Source organism: Bos javanicus, chromosome 7 (assembly GCF_032452875.1).
Source record: "Bos javanicus breed banteng chromosome 7, ARS-OSU_banteng_1.0, whole genome shotgun sequence".
NCBI classification, from domain to species: Eukaryota; Metazoa; Chordata; class Mammalia; order Artiodactyla; family Bovidae; genus Bos; species Bos javanicus.
Window position 1 is genome coordinate 12,715,972 of NC_083874.1, and position 21,435 is coordinate 12,737,406.

Consider the following 21,435-nt stretch of genomic DNA (forward strand, 5'->3'; position numbering starts at 1 on the left):
ATAAAAATAAAGTAGGAGATCCCTGGAGAAAGAGAAACACACATGGCTTTCACGACAAGAAGAAGACGTTTCTGGGTTAACATATTCTGTGATCTAAGCCTGACCTGGATGCTTGCCCTTGAACAGGTCTGAGCCATGATCTTAAAGGAACAAGGAATGAAAGAACAGAGAAAAGGCAGTCAAACACTGCCTAGTGCAATGATACAGTAGAGTCCTGCTGCTGCTGCTGCTGTGTCGCTTCAGTTGTAGTCCTTCCTTAAGGGAGATCCATAACAATATATCTTTCAGTTATGTAGGAACTAAGGCCTCTACCCGTGTGGAGGATGGAATTAGGAAGTTTGACCCTCCTGATTTCAATCAACTATAGCTTGGACTCTGTCAACTTCTGTCAAATTCCTGGATGAAAAAAAAACTTTAATATCCTAGACAAAGTGCGTGCTAATCACCTCAGTCATGTCCGACTCTTTGTGACCCCATGGATTGTAGCCCACCAGGCTCCTCTGTCCATGGGATGCTCCAGACAGGAATAGTGGAATGGGTTGCCATGACCTCCTCCAGGGGATCTTCCAGACCCAGGAGTCGAACCTGTGTCTCTTATATCTTCTACATTAGCAGGCAGGTTCTTTACCACTAGTGCCACCTGGGAACCCATCTTAGACCAAAAACACCTTGTAATCAGTTCCCTCAGGACTGCTTCCAGCCAAATTTTAGAACACAGTGCCATTATAGGCCAGAAAAACTTCTCATCACACCTTAAGAGTATACGGTAGACCTTACTGCCCTAAGGAAAAAGTTAAGAGCTACAGTGTACAAGGGAGTTCTCCTACATCCACAATAGTTTAATGGTGAATTTTCCCATGATTATAAAATATGTAAGGGTTAAATCATTGGCTTCCTTCAAAAGAACATAAAGTCTCCTTGTAATTTCAGGAACAAGTGTTTCCCAAGCAGCCACTATAACCACTGACAGGTGAAAATCTAGTCTTTGGTGAATTTAAACATTGTGATTCTCCATTTCACAAGAGGAGAATAAGAAACTTTGAAATAAACAAGTCCTCCCAGAGCCATGAGAGCACTGACTGCAAAGGGCAAACTACTGGGTGTCCTAAAACTGGGAAAGAGAAAAGAATGAAGTTTCTTAAATATGGTCCAAATGTTCTGTTCTTAAGGCTTGTGTTCAAGAAATTCTGTTTCACCTAAACCTAACACAAAGACAAAAAACATCATTAGAGGTATAACACAATGTCCTGGAATCCTGGCATGACCTTTATTTATTTATTTATTCATTTTAAAATTTATTTTTTGGCTGCCTTGAGTCTTTGTTGGGCTTCCCTGGTGGTTTAGATGGTAAAGAATCTACCTTTAAGGCAGGAGACCTGGGTTCGATCCCTGGGTTGGGATGATCCCCTGGAGAACAGAATGGCTATGCACTCCTGTATTCTTTCTTGGAGAATGCCAAGGATAGAGGAGCTTGGCAGGCTACAATCCATGGGCTCCAAAAGAGCTGGACATGACTGAGCGACTAAGCACACAGCCCATGTGTCTTTGTTACTGCATGCTGGCTTTCTCTAGTTGCAGGAGCAGGGGTGACTCTAGTTGCAGTGCATGGGATTCTGATTGTGGTGGTTTCTCATGATGTGGAGCACAGGCTCTAGGGTGCAAGAGTTGCAGTATTTCCTGCAAATGGGCTCAGTAATTAGGGCACACTGAATCTAGAATGTGTGGGCTTTAGTAGTTGTGGTACACGGGGGAGTGGCCCCGTGGCATGTGGAATCTTCCTGGACAAGGTTCAAACCCGAGTCACCTGCTTTGATAGGCAGATTCTTAACCACTACACCACAACCGAAATCTTATAGCATGACCTTCTTTAACAGAAAATTTCAGATACATATAATGAAAATTACTGAGAAAAGACAGATAGAAGGAACAACCACTGAGATTTTCCTATTATTACTGACCGACAACATTCACAGATCCAGGAAACTTCCTAAAGAGTAAAAATGAAAACATCTAAAAATGGAAACTGAAATATATTATATGCAAAGTATAGAAAAAAAAAAACAAAAACAAAGCAAAGAGCATTTATTGTAAGAAGCCAGAGGTATAGTTTAGGTAGGGAGAAACAAACACTAGAATGAAATTGGAGTTCTTTTCATGAAAAAAAAAAAAGAAAAACGAAAACAAAAATAAGCAAGAACTGAGACTGCCCTGGTGGTCCACTGATTAAGAATCTGCCTTGCAATGCAGGAGACACGGGTTTGACCCCTGCTTTGGGGACTAAGATGTCACATGCTGCAGGACAACTAAGCCCACGTGCGCCACAACTGCTGAGCCAGTGCTCTAGATCCTATGAGTCAAACTGGAGAAGCTCGAGCTCCCTAGGGCTGGTGCTTTGCAACAAGAGAAGACATAAGAGGCTGTGCCCTGAAACAGGGAGCCCCTGTAGTAAAACAAAGATCCAGTGAATACGAAAATAAATACATAAATATATGAGCCAGAACCAAGTGGAATGAAATATTTAAAGTTCTGAAATTAAAAAAAAAAAAACTTTTCTAGATTTTTGTTAGGAAGCAGAATTACTCTTAAAAATTAAGAAAGATAATGCCACTTTAAGACAAAACTTCAGGGAATTTGTCACTAGTACACCAACTTTGAAAGACAAGCTTTAAGATTCATCAGAAAGAATATAAATTATGGATGAGGATTAAAAGAAGAATAATGCTAAACACCTTTTATATTTCTTCTATAACAGATGACATGTCTATAATAATTTAGCAACAATGATGTTGGGAATAATAACTTTGTGATTCAGTGAAATAAATGACAGCCATGTGGTGGCTAAGATGGTAGAGAATCCACCTGCAATGCAGGAGACCTGGGTTCGATCCCTGGGTTGGGAAGATCCCCTGGAGGAGGGCATGGCAACCCACTTCAGTATTCTTGCTTGGAGAATCCCCAAGGACAGAGGAGTCTGGGGGCTATAGTCCATGGGGTCGCAAAGAGTCGGAGACAATGAGCAACTAAGCGCAGCATTTGGAAAGGGACAGAGGAGGGGAATTGAGAATAGTGCGGTGTGAGGTACGTGCCCAACCGCTGGAGAGGTACTCAGTTACGTTGCAGAGGATGAATGTTAATTCTAAATGTATACTAAACTCTCAAGGATAACCACTTGAAAACTTTTTAAAAAATGGATAGGCTAAGAAAAGAAAAAAGGATGCAAAAAAAAAAAAAGAAAAAAGGATGCACAAGGTAAAATGCTCATTTAAATCCAGAGAAAGTAAGAAAAAAGAGAAAAAACAAATGAAAGAATAAGAGTAACAAAAAGAAACTGTAAAACTGTGGTAGTTATTAATCCAACTGTATTAATCACCATCTCAACCATCGATGGTCTCAATATATATGAAAGAAATTTTTACAGTAAAATCGGATTATTTGTTTATTTTTATTAAAGGAGAGCTACTTTACAATGTTGTGTTAGAGAGAGAGTTAATTCCTAGGCAGATAGATAAGAAGTCTGGGGTCCCTGAAAAGGAGAGGGATCTGGGGTTCTCAAGGAGGAGAAAAGGACAAACTTTTTTTTCTCTACATTCCTTAGTCTTAGTCACATAAAACTTTTTTTCTTTTTCTTTAAGCCTGGAACTGATGATTACACAACTCAGTTTAAACTCTGCACTAGGAGTTATATAACAACAATGTATCCTGCTTGAGGACAGTTTCTTCTTCCTGAAAACCTCTGACTAATCCTGATATCTTAGAATGCATATTATGGGAATGGGTCTGGTAGGATCTTTCTATTGTTAAATTCTAATCCTGTTATCCTAAAATGTAAATTGTAGGAGTGGGTCTGGTAAACTTTTCACAAAACTTCAGACATTCTTTTAATTTATTGTAGTAACTAAAAAAGTGTTTAACTCCCTTGCTAACACTAACAAGGGGGGCACTCTCTGTCCCCCTTCTGATGTCTATGTCAGAAGCTTTCTCTTCTGATGTCTATGTCAGAAGCTTTGTCCCTTTTCTTACTTAATAAACCTGCTACACAAAAGCTCTTGGTGATCAAGCCCGGCCTCTGGTCCTGAAGCTAAATCTTCCTCAAGGATTACGAATCCAACATCACCGTAAGCTATCATCGAAAGTGAAAGTGAAAGTGAAGTCGCTCAGTCCTGTCTGACTCTTTGTGACGCTGTGGACTGTAGCCTACCAAGCTTCTCCATCCATGGGATTTTCCAGGCAAGGGTACCGGAGTGAGTTGCCTTTTCCTTCTCCAAGGGATCTTCCCAACCCAGGGACTGAACCCAGGTCTCCCGGATTGTAGACAGACGCTTTACCATCTGAGCCACCAGGGAAGTCCTGTAAGTATCGCTTAGTCGTGTCCAACTCTTTGTGACCCTATGGACTGTAGCTCTCCAGGCTCCTCTGTCTATGGGATTTACCAGGGAAGAATACTGGAATGGGTTGCCATGACCTCCTCCACGGGGTCTTCCCAACCCAGGGATTGAATGCAGGTCTCCCACTTTGCTGGCGGATTCTTTACCATCTGAACCACCAGGGAAGCCCATAAGTATTTATAAATACATGAAGAGGAACTCGAAAGCCTTTTGATGAAAGTGAAAGTGAAGAGTGAAAAACTTGGCTTAAAGCTCAACACTCAGAAAACGAAGATCATGGCATCCAGTCCCACCACTGCATGGGAAATAGATGGGGAAACAGTGGAAACAGTGTCAGACTTTATTTTTGGGGGCTCCAAAATCACTACAGATGGTGACTGCAGCCATGAAATTAAAAGACGCTTCCTCTTTGGAAGGAAAGTTATGACCAACCTAGATAGCATATTCAAAAGCAGAGACATTACTTTGCCAACAAAGGTTCGTCTAGTCAAGGCTATGGTTTTTCCTGTGGTCATGTATGGATGTGAGAGTTGGACTGTGAAGAAGGCTGAGCACCGAAGAATTGATGCTTTTGAACTGTGGTGTTGGAGAAGACTCTTGAGAGGCCCTTGGACTGCAAGGAGATCCAACCAGTCCATTCTGAAGGAGATCAGCCCTGGGATTTCTTTGGAAGGAATGATGCTAAAGCTGAAACTCCAGTACTTTGGCCACCTCATGCCAAGAGTTGACTCATTGGAAAAGACTCTGATGCTGGGAGGGATTGGGGGCAGGAGGAGAAAGGGATGACAGAGGATGAGATGGCTGGATGGCATCACTGACTCGATGGACGTGAGTCTGAGTGAACTCCGGGAGTTGGTGATGGACAGGGAGGCCTGGCGTGCTGTGATTCATGGGGTCGCAAACAGTCGGACACGACTGAGCGACTGATCTGATCTGATATCCTTTTTCACTTTATTTTCCAGTATGGTTTTTTACAAGATGTTGATTACATTATCCTGTGGTATACACTAGGACTGTGTCGTTTATTTTATGTGTAGTAGTTTGTATCTGCTAATGTACAACTTCCAATTTATCCCTCCCACAGCTCGTTTCCTGTCATATTTTAGATACCACATATAAGTGATATCATACAGTAATCTGAAGGCAAATCTTTGTTGTTGCAAAAAGCATTATTTCATGTTTTATGTCTCAGTAACATTCCAATGTATATAAGTGCCGCATTTTCTTTATCCCTTTATCTGTCAGTTAACATGTTTTTTGTTTCCATGGCTTGGTGGTATTGATAGTGCTGCTATGAACAGTGGGGTACCTAGAATATTTTGAATTTGAGTTTTTTTCTGTATATATATCAGGAGCGGGACTGGTGGATTGTATGGCAACTCTAGATGCTGGGGAACCTCCATACTGTTTTCCAAAGTGGATACACCAATTTACATGCCCACTAACAATATAAAAGTGTTTTCCTTTTCCACACCCTCCCCAGTATGTTATTTGCAGACTTTTCACAATGGCCATTCCGACCATGGTGAGGTGGGTACCTCAGTGTCATTTTGGGCTTCCCTGGTGGTTCAGACAGTAAAGTATCTGCCTGCAATGCAAGAGATCCATGTTCGAAACCTGGGTCAGGAAGATCCCCTGGAGAAGGGAATGGCACACCACTCCATATTCTTGCCTTGAAAATTCCATGGACAGAGGAGCCAGATGAGCTACAGTCCCTGGGGTTGCAAAGAGTAGGACACCCAACTGAGTGACTAACACTTCACTTTTAAGCAGAGAGGTATTAAGTAGAGTAGAGTAGAGTAGAGAGTATTAAGTAACCTGGAAACTCTTAAGTGCCCCAAAGACTGCATTGAAAAACTCTTTTCCATTGTAAAAAACACTTTCCATTGTAAAAAACACATTAGTTTATTTGAACAGCTTCATTGACATGTATCACACATAATGTGGAAGGCTCTCACGAAGAGTACCTTTTATAAATTTAAGGATATTTGTAGGTACATGCAATCATCATCACAGTCAATTTTTCAAAAATATTTACTTAGGGACTTCTCTCGTGGTCCACAGGTTAAGAATCCAGTTCCAATGCAGAAGCTTGAGGGCAGGAGAAGGTGGCAACAGAAGAGGAGATAGTTGGGATGGCATCACTGACTCAATGGACATGACTTTGACCAAAGTATGGGAGATAGTGCAGGACAGGGAAGCCTGGTGTGGTGCAGTTCACAGGGTCACAAAGAGTCCAGCGTGACTTAGCGACTGAACATTATAACTCCAAAGCAGGTGACTAGGGTTCAGTTCCTGGTCTGCAAACTAAGATGCCACCTACTCCCAGGGGAACTAAGCCCCCCCACAACTAGCGAGAAGCCTATGGGGTGCAAATCCTACTATGCTGCAAGAGAGTGTGCCACGACCACTACCAGATATAGCCAAATAAAATAAATATGTCCAAAAATAATTGTTTAAAAAATATTTATTTGGCTGAGTCAGGTCTTACTTGTGGCACAGGGCATCTTCCTTCCCCCATTTGGGGTGTTTTAGTTGCCGATGGGAACACTTAGTTGCACAATGTGGGATAAAGTTCCCTGAACAGGAATTGGTCCTCTGCATTGGGAGCTCAGTGTCTTAGCCCCTGGCCCACAGGGAATTCCCAACATGAGATAATTTGGTGGAAAGTAATCAAGCCTCATGTTCCAGGAAACCTTCAATATGAAAGAGTTGTTTTTAAAGTTTATAATTATGTTGTGTTTACTAAGGATCTTTCTTCAAGTGTATCCTTGAAAGCTGGAATTCTACTAGTTTTAGAAATTTTAGAAATGAATACTAAAATGAGTAAATTCTATAAGCTGTCTTTCAACACTAGTGTGTGTGTGTGTGTGCGTGCGCACGCGTGCGCCTGCATGCGTGCAGGCACTTGCACATGTGTGTTCAGTGGCTCCCTTTTATCTGAGTCTTTGTGACCCCATGGACTGTAGCCCGCCAGGCCCCTCTGTCCATGGGGTTTTCCAGGTAAAATACTGGAGAGGGTTGCCATTTCTTACATCGGAGAATCTTCCCCAGCCAGGGAATCCGTGTCACCTGCATCTCCTGCATTGGCAGGCAGATCCTTTACCAATGCCACCTGGAGGTCTTCAACACTAGGAGGCGTTAAGCTTAAGATTTAAAGGTAGTTATTCTTTTCTTTAATCAGATGAGTTTTTTCTCTTGCTGTTTGAAGCCTGTTGGATCCAGGGGTGGGGTTAAGTGAAATTAGAGTGAAATGAAATCTTTATAATGTTCTATTCATTCTCAGTTAATGGGCCATTGAAAACATTACAGTTTAATATTTTCTAGTTCCCTGGCCAAGGATGGAACAGGAGCCCTCTGCACTGGGAACCCTGAGTCTTAGCCACTGGACCACCTGGAAGTTCGGGCAGTTTGGTATTTAATGGAATTTTCCTAGTAGCCTTTGGTTGTGATAAGTATGGGAGCCTTTTCTCATTTTCCATTCTATAAATACTTGGGATATATTTTACCTTTGGCAAGGATGTCACAGTGTATTCAGTTCAGTTCATTTCAGTTCAGCCGCTCAGTCGTGCCTGACTCTTTGTGACCCCTGAATCACAGCACGCCAGGCCTCCCTGTCCATCACCAACTCCCTGAGTTCACTCAGACTCACGTCCATCGAGTCAGTGATGCCATCCAGCCATCTCATCCTCTGTTGTCCCCTTCTTCTCCTGCCCCCAATCCCTCCCAGCATCAGACTCTTTTCCAATGAGTCAACTCTTCGCATGAGGTGGCCAAAGTACTGGAGTTTCAGCTTTAGCATCATTCTTTCCAAAGAAATCCCAGGGCTGATCTCCTTCGGAATGGACTGGTTGGATCTCCTTGCAGTCCAAGGGCCTCTCAAGAGTCTTCTCCAACACCACAGTTCAAAAGCATCAATTCTTCGGTGCTCAGCCTTCTTCACAGTCCAACTCTCACATCCATACATGACCACAGGAAAAACCATAGCCTTGACTAGATGGACCTTTGTTGGCAAAGTAATGTCTCTGCTTTTGAATATGCTATCTAGGTTGGTCATAACTTTCCTTCCAAAGAGGAAGCGTCTTTTAATTTCATGGCTGCAGTCACCATGTGTAGTGATTTTGGAGCCCAGAAAAATAAAGTCTGACACTGTTTCCACTGTTTCCCCATCTATTTCCCATGCAGTGGTGGGACCGGATGCCATGATCTTCGTTTTCTGAATGTTGAGCTTTAAGCCAAGTTTTTCACTCTCCACTTTCACTTTCATCAAGAGGCTTTTGAGTTCCTCTTCACTTTCTGCCATAAGGGTGGTGTCATCTGCATATCTGAGGTTACTGATATTTCTCCCAGAAATCTTGATTCCAGCTTGTGCTTCTTCCAGCCCAGCGTTTCTCATGATGTACTCTGCATATAAGTTAAATAAGCAGGGTGACAATATACAGGCTTGACCTACTCGTTTTCCTATTTGGAATCAGTCTTTTGTTCCATGTCCATGAGTAAGGATGGACTTACTCAACCACAAAAAAGAATGAAATGCCATTTGCCTAATATGAATGAATCTAGAGATTACCATGGTGAGTGAAGTAAGTTAGAAAGAAATATAGCTGGCATCAGTTGTATGTAGAATCTAAAATGTGTCACAAATGAACTTGACTAAAATCAGAAATAGACTCACAGACATCAAGAGTAGACTTTTGGTTGCCAAGGGGAGGAGATGATGGAGGAGTGATGAAATGGGAGTTTCGAACTGGCCTATGCAAACTATTATACATTGAACAGCTCAACATCAAGGTCCTACAATATAGTGTAGGGTTCTGCATTCAATATCTTCTGATAAACTGTAATAAAGTAAAATATAAAAAACAATGTCATATATAATGGAATCACTTTGTTGTACACAGAAGTTAATACAACATGGTAAAATCAACCATACTGCAATAAAATTAAATTTTTAAAAAGAGCAGATTCTTTTAAAACAGCTTCACTGGCATTGTTGTCCTTTCTCTCTAGCCATCTTTTATTGTCTCACAATTGCTGTGACATGGGACTTCCCATTGCTGTTTAAGTCTGGATGTTGGTCAAAACCCAATTTGGTGATGTATACGCTATACACTGCTGTTTCTATTTCTCTTTCCTTTAAATTTAGTATGTTGAAAGTAAGCTAGATACTTCTTTAATAAATATCTGTATTATTTATTTGTATATAACAAGTGGCTTATTTTGTTTACAAATCCTTCGAACCTGAGATGAAAAGTGAAAACTTTCAGCAAAACATTAATTAGTGCTGTGAGCAGGATTTGTGAGACAAAATGCCACTCTTTAAGAAAAAAAGAGATTTAAATTTGATGGAGATTTTATTCCCGGATGGGAAGATTCACCTTATTGCTTGTTAGCTAATGAATGAGACATATTCACTGAATTATGTGAGAAATGGAATCTTAAAGTTAGCCAAAATTTTAAAAGTTATTAAATGTTTTCAGCTTGCCCTGGTTGAGAAATGTTAAGAATGTGTTAATCGAGAAAGGTTTGCTTGCTCCTTGGAAGAAAAGTTATGACCAACCTAGACAGCATTTTAAAAAGCAGAGACATTACTTTACCAACAAAGGTTCGTCTAGTCAAAGCCATGGTTTTTCCAGTAGTCATGTATGGATGTGAGAGTTGGACTATAAAGAAAGCTGAGCACCAAAGAATTGGTGCTTTTGAACTGTGGTGTTGGAGAAGACTCTTGAGAGTCCCTTGGGCTCCAAGGAGATCCAACCAGTCCATCCTAAAGGAAATCAGTCCTGAATATTCTTTGGAAAGATTGATGCTGAAGCTGAAACTATGATACTTTGGCCACCTGATGCGAAGGGCTGACTCATTTGAAAAGACCCTGATGCTGGGAAAGATTGAAGGCAGGAGAAGGGGACAACAGAGGATGAGATGGTTGGATGGCATCACCGACTCAATGGACATGGGTTTGGGTAGACTCCAGCAGTTGGTGATGGACAGGGGGGCCTGGCATGCTGCAGTCCATGGGGTCTCAAAGAGTCAGACATGACTGAGCAACTGAACTGAACTGAAGAATGTGCCGTGCTAGCTGAGAGGCTGGAACCTCCTCTCTCCCTACCGTAAGGTACATGAATTTAAGTTAAAATTGTCTAAAGAGAAGTTACAACTGGAAAAAGAATTATGTGATTTGTGAGGATGACTGTCGAAGTTACAATGCCAAAATTATATTAGTTGATCAAATCTTTGCTTTTTAAGTCGGCTCTCCTTAGAGTTGGCCCACAGCTCTAGCAGTGTCCCCCACTCCTCTCTTTTTCTTTTCTTTGTCCTGTTGCTGCCTTATCACACCCCTCAATCTGCCTCTGTCTCCCTCTCCATCAGCTAATCCCCTTCTAACTTTCCCTAACTCTCAGTGGGGAGAGGGGAAGCCCGGCTTCCCTAACTCCTTCCCCCACTCTACCAAGTTTTTTTTTTTTCTTCCCCTGTATCAGTATCAATTTGAGCACTATTTGCTCTATATTTTAGCTATAAAAACTACAGAAAGGAAAGATGACTTTTGACACAGGCTGGGCATGATATTCTTTAGACACTGAAGAAAACTGGTTAAAATGAAGAAAAATTTTTCCTTTGAAACTTCAATACTGGTTCTTTTTGTATACAAAATTAAAAACAGCTAGCTTTTTACAAAGGCCTACCTAGAAAAAAGTTTGATGTCAACCTTTGCCTGGGCTTTCCAGATGGCCCTGGTGGGGCAGAATCTGTCTGCCAATGCAGGAGATGCAAGAGACACAGGTTTAATCCCTGGGTTGGGAGGATCCCCCGGAGGAGGGCATGGCAGCACACTGCAGTGTTCTTGCTTGGGGGATCCCATGGACAGAGGAGCTTGAAGGGCTGCAGTCCATGTGGTCACAAAGAATAGGAGAGGACTGAAGAGATTTAGCACAGCTTGCAATATTTGCCAAGTCCTTGAAATATACAGCCCAATTTGCCTCAGCCTTGGGCAAATTAGAATTTCAAGCCGGGGGTGGGGGTGGGGGTGAGGGGGGTGTGGGGAGAGAGCGAGCGAGCGAGAAAATTGTCAAAGAGAACATTTTAAATCTCAAGTGGGAAAACTATGAGATCTCTGTCTGTCTGTCTGGATTTATCTGTGTCTCAGTTTGTGTCTTTGATTTTGGATAATATGAGGTTAATTTGTAAATAAGTTCTAATTAAATTGGCTTAAAGAAAAGTAAGCACTTAGAAATCAGTTACAGGAGAAATTAACCTAAATGAAACTTCAGGTTCACGTGAACTGGGAAATATTCAAATTAAATATCTAGTATTAATGCTTGTTTGCTTATTTTATTAAGACATGTCTTGAGTCATCAACACTGTTTAATACTTCTACTGTGCCTACGTTTAATGTAAGCTAAATTTGTCAACAAGGAAAGTAACTTGAATGAAGAAACCATTTTTTAAAAAAGAAAAATATAAATGGGACAAGAGCTTTTAGATAAACTCTATTAAGAATAATTATACTTTTGGAATGGCTGTCTGAAATAGTCTCTTGAGGTAACTTGAATTTCTAGAGTGTGGTAAACTAAGTGAAGGATATTTATTGAATAGCTAGGTCATTTCCAAATAAAATAAGATTTTATTAAATAAAATAAACATCACTGAACACGAACTTCCTCTTACAAAGAAACTAAAGAGATTTTGGACTATTAATAAATAGGTACCATCCTGAGACGTTCTCTATAAGAAAGCATATGTTTTTAGAAATTACAACTGGTATTTATGTTCACCAATCTACAGAATGCTAATATAAGGACAGTTCATGGTTGCTTAAGGAAAATAAGATGTATGTTTTTAGTTAAAAAAAAGAAAAAGGTATAAGAAATGAAATTGCAGTTTATTAAGGAAGAATCCCAGGGACGGGGAGCCTGGTGGGCTGCCGTCTATGGGGTCACACAGAGTCGGACACTACTGAAGTGACTTAGCAGCAGCAACGAAAAAAAAAGTTTATCTGACTTACAGGTGGCTGTTTCTAAATAAAGTGATTTTTAAAAGAGAGAGAGGTTTTATGGAAAGTGGACCCCCAAAAAAGTTTTGTATATAATACAAGTTTTCTTAAGATGTTGAACTGCTTTTGACAATGGATTTTAAGTTTTTTTTACCTCTGAAATGATCTGTTCCATGTTTAGCCTTGAAATCTTGTTAACTTTGGCTAAGTGAATAACTGTTGTTTCACAATGACTTATATGATCCTATCTGTTGATATTTTTGGCAAAATTTCCTAAAGTTAAATTCTAATGAAGTTCTTTTGACTTCTAGCTGACTTTGGGATGCTTCAGAGGGCCCCTGAGACATCTCAAAGAGAGGTATTAAACTTACCTGGGTTCATTTGACATGTTAAATTATATGGAAAGTACTGAAGGGGTGATAAATCTTCTCAGGTTATACTGTATGGCTGATGTTACTAATATAGATATCCTAAAATTATGTGGAACTCATAAAGATCTGATATGTCCTGATAAAATGTTGTCAATTATAATTCTAGTTATTTTAAAGTGTTACATGTCATAGCAATGACCAGGTTGCTTTGTCAATTGTAATACAATCAGATTTTAAACACGCCTTATATGGTTTCACTCTGATGCCTTTGGAAGAATACTGCTACTTCTTCAAAATTTATGGAAAAGACTTTTCTAAGATTAACCAGATAAACAAATTTTGTCTGTTGGTACCAGACTGGAATTTGAATTTCACTATTAATTCTTAGAATGCAGCTTTTGATAAAAGATTATGAATTTCTTTGCCTTTAAATGATTCATATTTGTTTTTAAAATCTTGTTACTTTGGTAAAGTAAATAAGTATTATTTAATAGTCATCTATGAAGATTGTGGTACATGTAGATAAAGCATCTTCTGCTTCTATAAAATTAACCCCACACTGTCAAACTATTGATATCCTGATGTCCTTAAAACATGGCCATAGTCTACTTCTAATTGGGGAATTTAAAATGGGTAAGCAATAGCTGTAAATCAGTCAGGGCTATGGGAAATCCAAGATGGCCACTTGGTTTTTCCTAGCTCCCTGACAAACCTCATTTTTATTTGATGGGATAAAGCATTCCTGGCTGCAAGGTTAATGCCCTCACAATGAAAAATATGTTTCACTGAACATTAAACCCTAGTTTTGTTACTCACTTCTGAGATAGTTCTGTTTTGTTATATTACTTAAAATTTAATTAAGTTGTTAAAAGGACACTCTAATTTTGTTTCTAAAATTTGTATCAGTAGTCAATCTTTAGATAAAGATAAAATGCTCCATGATGTACAACCAGATTAACACCTGAATATAACCATTTAACCAAGTCAGATGACCTGGGGTAAACTGAGATACACCTAATGAAAGCTCTTGACTTAAATTCTTGCTTGTGACCATACTAATAACTGCTAGTTATATTATTTTCTATGTTGCATGTTTCAGAAAATTATTGTCTCTTACATTACCAAGTGGGCTTCCCTTGTAGCTCAGTTGGTAAAGAATCTGCCTACAAGGCAGGAGACCCTTGATTCCTGGGTTGGGAAGATACCTTGGAGAAGGAAATGGCAACCCACTCCAGTATTCTTGCCTGAAGAATCCCAGGGACAGAGGAGCCTTGCAGGCTACAGTCTATGGGGTCACAAGAGTCGAACACGACTTAGAGACCAAACCACCACCACCATCACATTACCAAGTAAGTGACTGAGCCACTGGTAAAAAAAAAAAAATATATATATATATATATATATATATATATATAGTTCCATATGAGATCAATGATTGTAATAATGTAACTCTAGATATGGGAAGAGGCACTGAGTGGCTTGTCAATGGAGTCTTTGCTAGACCTGGAAATGAGCCTTTCTAGCACCACGGGACACAATGGCCATGAAATGCCCTCAAAGCATGGTCAAATCTGTGGCTATGAAGGGGCCCTGCTGACTGGAAACTGGCACTTGCAGACTGCCTCTGCAAAGATTAAATCATGGCCACTACTGTTGTTGAACTTCAATAACCCCTGAAAGGAATTCAAGGTGGATATCAGAAATTAGGCACTCAATCTGTGCTCTGGAAAAAAATGGACAAAACAAAACAGGCCTTCAGATAGTCAGATGTTTCAGTAATGTTTTTTTTTTTTTCTTTTTGTAATGAGCCCAAATTCTTGAATTTTCTCATACCTATAGAAACACTAACATAATGGACCAATGTCTGGTCCTAATTCTCCTGTCTAGCTTTTCTTCTAAGTACCTTAACAGCTCTTCTACTTTTATGCATCTTTAATCCTCTTGATCTAATCCCTTGAATCTATTTGTCACTCCCACTGTATAATCATAAGGGATGATCTGGGACTCTAGATGTGCTGTGACATAGGTCTTTCCAATGCTGTCTGAGTCTGGATGTTGATCAAAACCTCAATTTGGTGAGGTATTCTATACTCTTTCAATTTCTCTTTTCTTTTAATGTCAGCATATTGAAAGTAAGCTAGACAATTCTCTAATAAATATTTGTATTATTTATTGTATATAACGAATGGCTTATTTTGGTAACAAATCCTTTGAACCTGAGATGAAAGTGAAAACTTTCAGCAAAACAATTTACATAAATTTATAGGCCTTAATTATGTCATAAAGGAGATTAAAAAATATTACCTAGCATGTGGAAGAACTGAATTTATGTATTTTATAACACTGTCTCACTGATAAAAAAAAATAAAATGTGAAATCATAAAATTGACTAATAGTTCCCTCTCCTTACTAATATGATTGAATGAAGCTTCTTACTATTGAACTTCAACTATATGAGAAAATTTTTGTTCTGATAAAAATGATTCCAATCATCAATGACAAAATAAACATTTGAAATCATTCACTAAAGAAAAACACCTTGCTACCTTGCATAGCAATCAACTCCTCTAACACAAGTGTGACTCATAGAAGGCCTTTTTGTGACCTCTTACTGTAACATACCACAGTCTTATAGGGTTTGTAACATTCTTTTCTTAATTTTTATTGAAGTATAGCTGATTAGCAATATTAGGGTAATTTCTGCTGCAAGGCAAAGTGATCCCATTATATATGTTCTTTCAGTTCAGTTCAGTCGTTCAGTCGTGTCCGACTTTTTGTGACCCCATGAACCAAAACACGCCAGGCCTCCCTGTCCATCACCAACTCCTGGAGTCCACCCAAACCCAAGTCCATTGAGTCAGTGATGCCATCCAACCATCTCATCCTCTATCGTCCCCTTCTCCTCTTGCCCTCAATCTTTCCCAGCATCAGGGTCTTTTCAAATAAGTCCTCTCTTTGCATCAGGTGGCCAAAGATCTGCAGTTTCAGCTTCAGCATCAGTCATTCCAATGAACACCCAGGACTGATCTCCTTTAGGATGGACTGGTTGGATCTCCTTGCAGTCCAAGAGACTCTCAAGAGTCTTCTCCAACACCACAGTTCAAAGACATCAATTCTTTGGCACTCAGCTTTCTTTATAGTCCAACTCTCACATCCATACATGACCACTAGAAAAACCATAGCCTTGACTAGACGGACCTTTGTTGACAAAGTAATGTCTCTGCTTTTTAATATGCTGTCTAGGTTAGTCATAACTTTCCTTCAAAGGAGTAAGGAAATTAAATCTTTTAGTTTCATGCTGCAATTGCCATCTGCAGTGATTCTGGAGCCCAGAAAAAGAAAGTCAGCCACTGTTTCCACATCTATTTGCCATGAAGTGATGGGACTGGATGCTATGATCTTAATTTTCTGAATGTTGAGCTTTAAGCCAATTTTTTCACTCTCCTCTTTCACCTTCATCAAGAGGCTTTTTAGTTCTTCTTCATTTTCTGCCATAAGGGTGGTGTCACCTGCACATCTGAGGTCATTGATAATTTTCCCAGCAATCTTGATTTCAGCTTGTGCTTCCTCCAGCCCAGTGTTTCTCATGATGTACTCTGCATATAAATTAAATAAGCAGGGTGATAATCCCTTCCCTATTTGGAACCAGTCTGTTGTTCCATGTCCAGTTCTAACTGTTGCTTCCTGACCTGCACACAAATTTCTCAAGAGGCAGATCAGGTGGTCTGGTATTCCCATCTCTTTCAGAATTTTCCACAGTTTATTGTGATCCACACAGTCAAAGGCTTTGGCATAGTCAATAAAGCAGAAATAGGTGTTTTTCTGAAACTCTCTTGCTTTTTCGATGATCCAGTGGATGTTATCCAGTGGATTTGATCTCTGGTACCTCTGCCTTTTCTAAAACCAGCTTGAACATCAGGAATTTCACAGTTCACATACTGCTGAAGCCTGGCTTGGAGAATTTTGAGCATTACTTTACTAGCATGTGAGATGAGTGCAATCGTGTGGTAGTTTGAGCATTCTTTGGCATTGCCTTTCTTTGGGACTGGAATGAAAACTGACCTTTCCCAGTCCTGTGGCCACTGCTGAGTTTTCCAAATTTGCTGACATTGACTGCAGCACTTTCACAGGATCATCTTTTGGGATTTGAAATAGCTCACCTGGAATTCCATCACCTCCACTAGCTTTATTCGTAGTGATGCTTCCTAAGGCTCACTTGACTTCACATTCCAGGATGTCTCGCTCTAGGTGAGTGAGTGATCACACCATCGTGATTATCTGGATCGTGAAGATTTTTTTTTGTACAGTTCTGTGTATTCTTGCCACCTCTGCTTAATATCTTCTGCTTCTCTTAGGTCCATACAATTTCTGTCCTTCATTAAGCCCATCGTTGCATGAAATGTTCCCTTGGTATCTCTAATTTTCTTGAAGAGACCTCTAGTCTTTCCCAGTCTGTTGTTTCCCTCTATTTCTTTGCACTGATCACTGAGGAAGGCTTTCTCATTTCTCCTTGCTATTCTTTGAAACTCTGCGTTCAAATGGGTATATCTTTGCTTTTATCCTTTGCTTTTTGCTTCTCTTCTTTTCACGGCTATTTGTAAGGCCTCCTCAGACAGCCATTTTGCTTTTTTGCATTTCTTTTTCTTGGGGATGGTCTTGATTTCTGTTTCCTGTACAGTGTCACAAACCTCCGTTCATAGTTCATCAGGCACTCTATCAGATCTAGTCCCTTAAATCTATTTTCACTTCCACTGTATAGTCATAAGGGATTTGATTTAGGTCATACCTGAATGGTCTAGTGGTTTTCCCCACTTTCTTCACATAAGTCTGAATTTGGCAATAAGGAGTTCATGATCTGAGCCGCAGTCAGCTCCCAGTCTTGTTTTTGTTGCCTGTATAGAGCTTCTCCATCTTTGGCTGAAAAGAATATAATCAATCTGATTTCAGTGTCGACCATCTGGTGATGTCCATGTGTAGAGTCTTCTCTTGCGTTGTTGAAGAGGGTGTTTGCTATGACCAGTGTGTTCTCTTGGCAGAACTCTATTAGCCTTTGCCCTGCTTCATTCTGTACTCTAAGGCCAAATTTGCCTGTTACTCCAGGTGTTTCTTGACTTCCTACTTTTGCATTCCTGTCCCCTATAATGAAAAGGACATCTTTTTTGGGTGTTAGTTCTAGAAGGTCTTGTAGGTCTTCATAGACCTGTTCAACTTCAGCTTCTTCAGCATTACTGGTCAGGGCATAGACTTGGATTACCATGATATTGAATGGTTTGCCTTGGAAATGAACAGAGATCATTCTGTCGTTTTTGAGACTGCATCCAAGTACTGCATTTCAGACTCTTCTGTTGACTATGAGGGCTACTCCATTTCTTCTGAGATTCCTGCCCACAGTAGTAGATATAATGGTCATTTGAGTTAAATTCACCCATTCCAGTCCATCTTAGTTTGCTGATTCCTAGAATGTCGATGTTCACTCTTGCCATCTCCTGTTTGATCACTTCCAATTTGCCTTGATTCATGGACCTAACAGTCCAGGTTCCTATGCAATATTGCTCTTTACAGCAATGGACCTTGCTTCTATCACCAGTCACATCCACAACTGGGTGTTGTTTTTCTTTGGCTCCATCCCATCATTCTTTCTGGAGTTATTTCTCCAGTGATCTCCAGTAGCATATTGGGCACCTACTGATCTGGACAGTTAATCTTTCAGTATCCTATCTTTTTGCCATTTCATACTGTTCACGGGGTTCTCACGGCAAGAATACTGAAGTGGTTTGCCATTCCCTTCTCCAGTGGACCACAACCTCTCCACCATGACCTGTCCATCTTGGGTGGCCCCACTATGCCCACTTTATTTCAGGATGTTGACTACAGTTTTCTGTGCTATACATTAGGATCTTGTTTATCTGTATTCACTCTTAATAAAATTTATTTCATCACAATATTTGACTACAGGAGAGTTGTGACCTTAAGGGTCCCTGGCAGAAAGTTACTGAAATGTCCCATAATTTAATTTTTACAGTTAAAAATTAGAAATTATTTTTGATTCAAAACTAACTAAATCTAAGAAAATGGCCTGAGAATGAAGTAGCTATGCACAGGATAAAACTAACGGATACTGTGTAATGATTAACTGAAAAAAACTGCAAGGTTTTAAGGAATACTCATAAATAAATTCTTTCAGGAAATGAAAAAGTTCCTTAGCTAACAAACACTTCCAAAAGAGTCAGTAAAATATTTGAAACAACTACAAAAACTGTTTCACAAAAAATATTTGAGTAACAAAAAATACCCAAAGGCTTCCCGACAGAAGGTGCTTATTCTTACATGGAAACAAAATGCCTTTCCCACAGTGTTCACATTTGACAGGATTTCTGTCCAGTGTGAAATTTTAATACACTTGCACATGAGAGAAAGTGAAGGTTTTCCTGAATTTTTCAATCACTGGATGTCTGTAAAGTGTGGGTTCTTAAATGTTTATTTATATGTGATTTATATCTATAACCTTTACCACATTGATGACATTGATATGGTTTCTCTCCAATGTGACTTCTCTGATGTATTTTAAGAGAACTGGCATTAATGAATACTTTCTCACATTCTTTACATTTATAATGACCATCTCCAGTATGTGTTATTATGTGTTTCTCGAAGTAATAGTTAAATATGTAGGATTTTCCACATTCCTTACACTCATAGGGTTTTTCTCCAGTGTGGATTCTTTCATGCTTTTGAAGAGAAGTTGCAGAAATCAATACTTTAGAACATGTTTTACATACATATGGCATCTCTTTTGCGTGCTGTCTTTTGTGTTCCGTTAAGGAACTTAAATAACTGTAGGCTTTATCACATTGGTTACACTCATAGAGTTTCACTCCTCTGTGAATTCTTTCATGAACTTGAATACTTTTAGGACTTTTAAACTCTCTTCCACATTGTTTACATAGATAAGGTTTCTCTCTAGTGTGACGCCTTTCATGCTTTCGAAGATCACTGAAAGTAATGAATCCTTTCTCACATTTCTGACATTTAAAAGGTGAATCTCCAGTGTGTATTACCATGTGTCTTTGAAAAGTTCTTTTCCATAAGAAGGCTTTCCCACATTCTTTACATTCATAAGGTTTCTCCCCAGTGTGAGTTCTTCTGTGTTGCTGCCAACATTTTCCAGATGGAAAACATTTTCCACATTGTAAACATTCATAGGGTTTCTCTCTACTGTGACTCTTTTCATGTATTTCAAGAGAACTGGAATTATTGAATGCTCTTTCACATTTCTTACATTTATAAGGGCCATCTCCAGCGTGTATTATCAGGTGTTTTTGGAGCCTTTCATTTAATCTGTAGGCTTTCCCACACTCCTTACACTCATAGGGTTTTTCTCGCGTGTGGATCGTCTTATGCTTTTGAAGAGAGCTGGCAAAAGTCAATGCTTTAGAATATGTTTTAGATATACATGGCATCTCTTCTGTGTGAAGTGTTTTGTGTGCCTTTAAGGAATACAAATAATTGAAGGTTTTACCACATTGGTTACAGTCATAGGATTTTTCTCTCCTGTGAATTCTTTCATGTATTTTTATACTTCGAGGAGCTTCCAAGGTTTTTCCACATTGTTTACACTGATAGGGATTCTCTCCATTGTGACTCCTTAAATGATATTGATAATGACTGAAAAAAATGAATGCTTTCTCACATTTCTCACATTTATAAGGTAAATCTCCAGTGTGTGTTACCATGTGTTTTAGAAAACTTATGTTCCACATGAAGGCTTTCCCACATTCTCTACATTCATAGGGTTTTTCCCCCGTGTGAGTTCTTTTGTGCAGTAGGAAAGATTTTTGATATGGAAAAACTTTTCCACATTGTAAACATTCATAGGGTTTCTTTCCAGTGTGACTACTTTCATGTGTTCTGAGAGCACTGGGAGAAACGAATGCCTTCCCACATTCTTTACACTTATATAACTTCTCAGGGTACCCTTGATGCTCTCTTGGTTTGTCTTCAACATGACACTTCATATGTCTAGTAAGGGATGAAACACTCATGAAGGTTTTTCCACATGGACTGCATTTCCATGGTTTTAAATCATGAGTCTTTTTCTCCATTTTGAGAGCTGAAATAAGATTTTCTTCAAAGGAACTAAGGTCCTTATTTTCAGGCAGTTTCCCTCTCATAGGACTTCTGCAAATCATGAGAATAACATTCTTACTTTCTTTATTCTATTACATTTTTGTATTTATTACATCTTACAGGAATAGTGGGGTTTTCTATCTTGTGTGAATTGTTACAAGTTAAATATACTGAATGCTCTTCAACAGATCTCCAACCTTTCTATTAACCTGATATGGAGAAAATAAGCGTTTGAAGCACAAGTACTAAGTCTGTGTTCTAGCAGCCCAAGAGCCAAAAGTACTGCAGCTTGAGCTCTACAACAAGACAAGCCACTGCAATGAGAAGTCTCCTTAATGCAACAGAGATAGCCACCACTCTCCATAAGTCAAGAAAAAGCTGGGCACCAATGCAGACCCAGCAGAGCCAAAAATAAATACATAAATAAATAAAATTATTTTTAAAAACTAATATTCAAATACAGTTTATGAATATAAACTGCACACAAATTACATTGGAAAATGGAACATTTCTTCTACATTTAAGAAAATATTTCTGGGAGACATTTTCAAGAATAATTAAA

At 39.4% G+C, this 21,435-nt stretch overlaps 1 protein-coding gene across 2 annotated transcripts in view; it reads right to left on the reverse strand.

Moving 5' to 3' along the window:
- Positions 1 to 21,435, reverse strand: part of LOC133250602 (zinc finger protein 709-like) — a 44,337-nt gene that overhangs the window by 14,772 nt on the left and 8,130 nt on the right. The window contains exon 4 of one of the 2 annotated variants that reach the window (XM_061422020.1): positions 1,262 to 20,924. The exons of the other annotated variant lie outside the window; for it this stretch is intronic. Coding sequence (XP_061278004.1) covers positions 19,184 to 20,924 — 1,741 coding nt within the window. The 3' untranslated portion in view covers positions 1,262 to 19,183. Of the gene's footprint in view, positions 1 to 1,261; positions 20,925 to 21,435 lie in introns of those variants that run through there. 2 annotated transcript variants of the gene reach the window in all.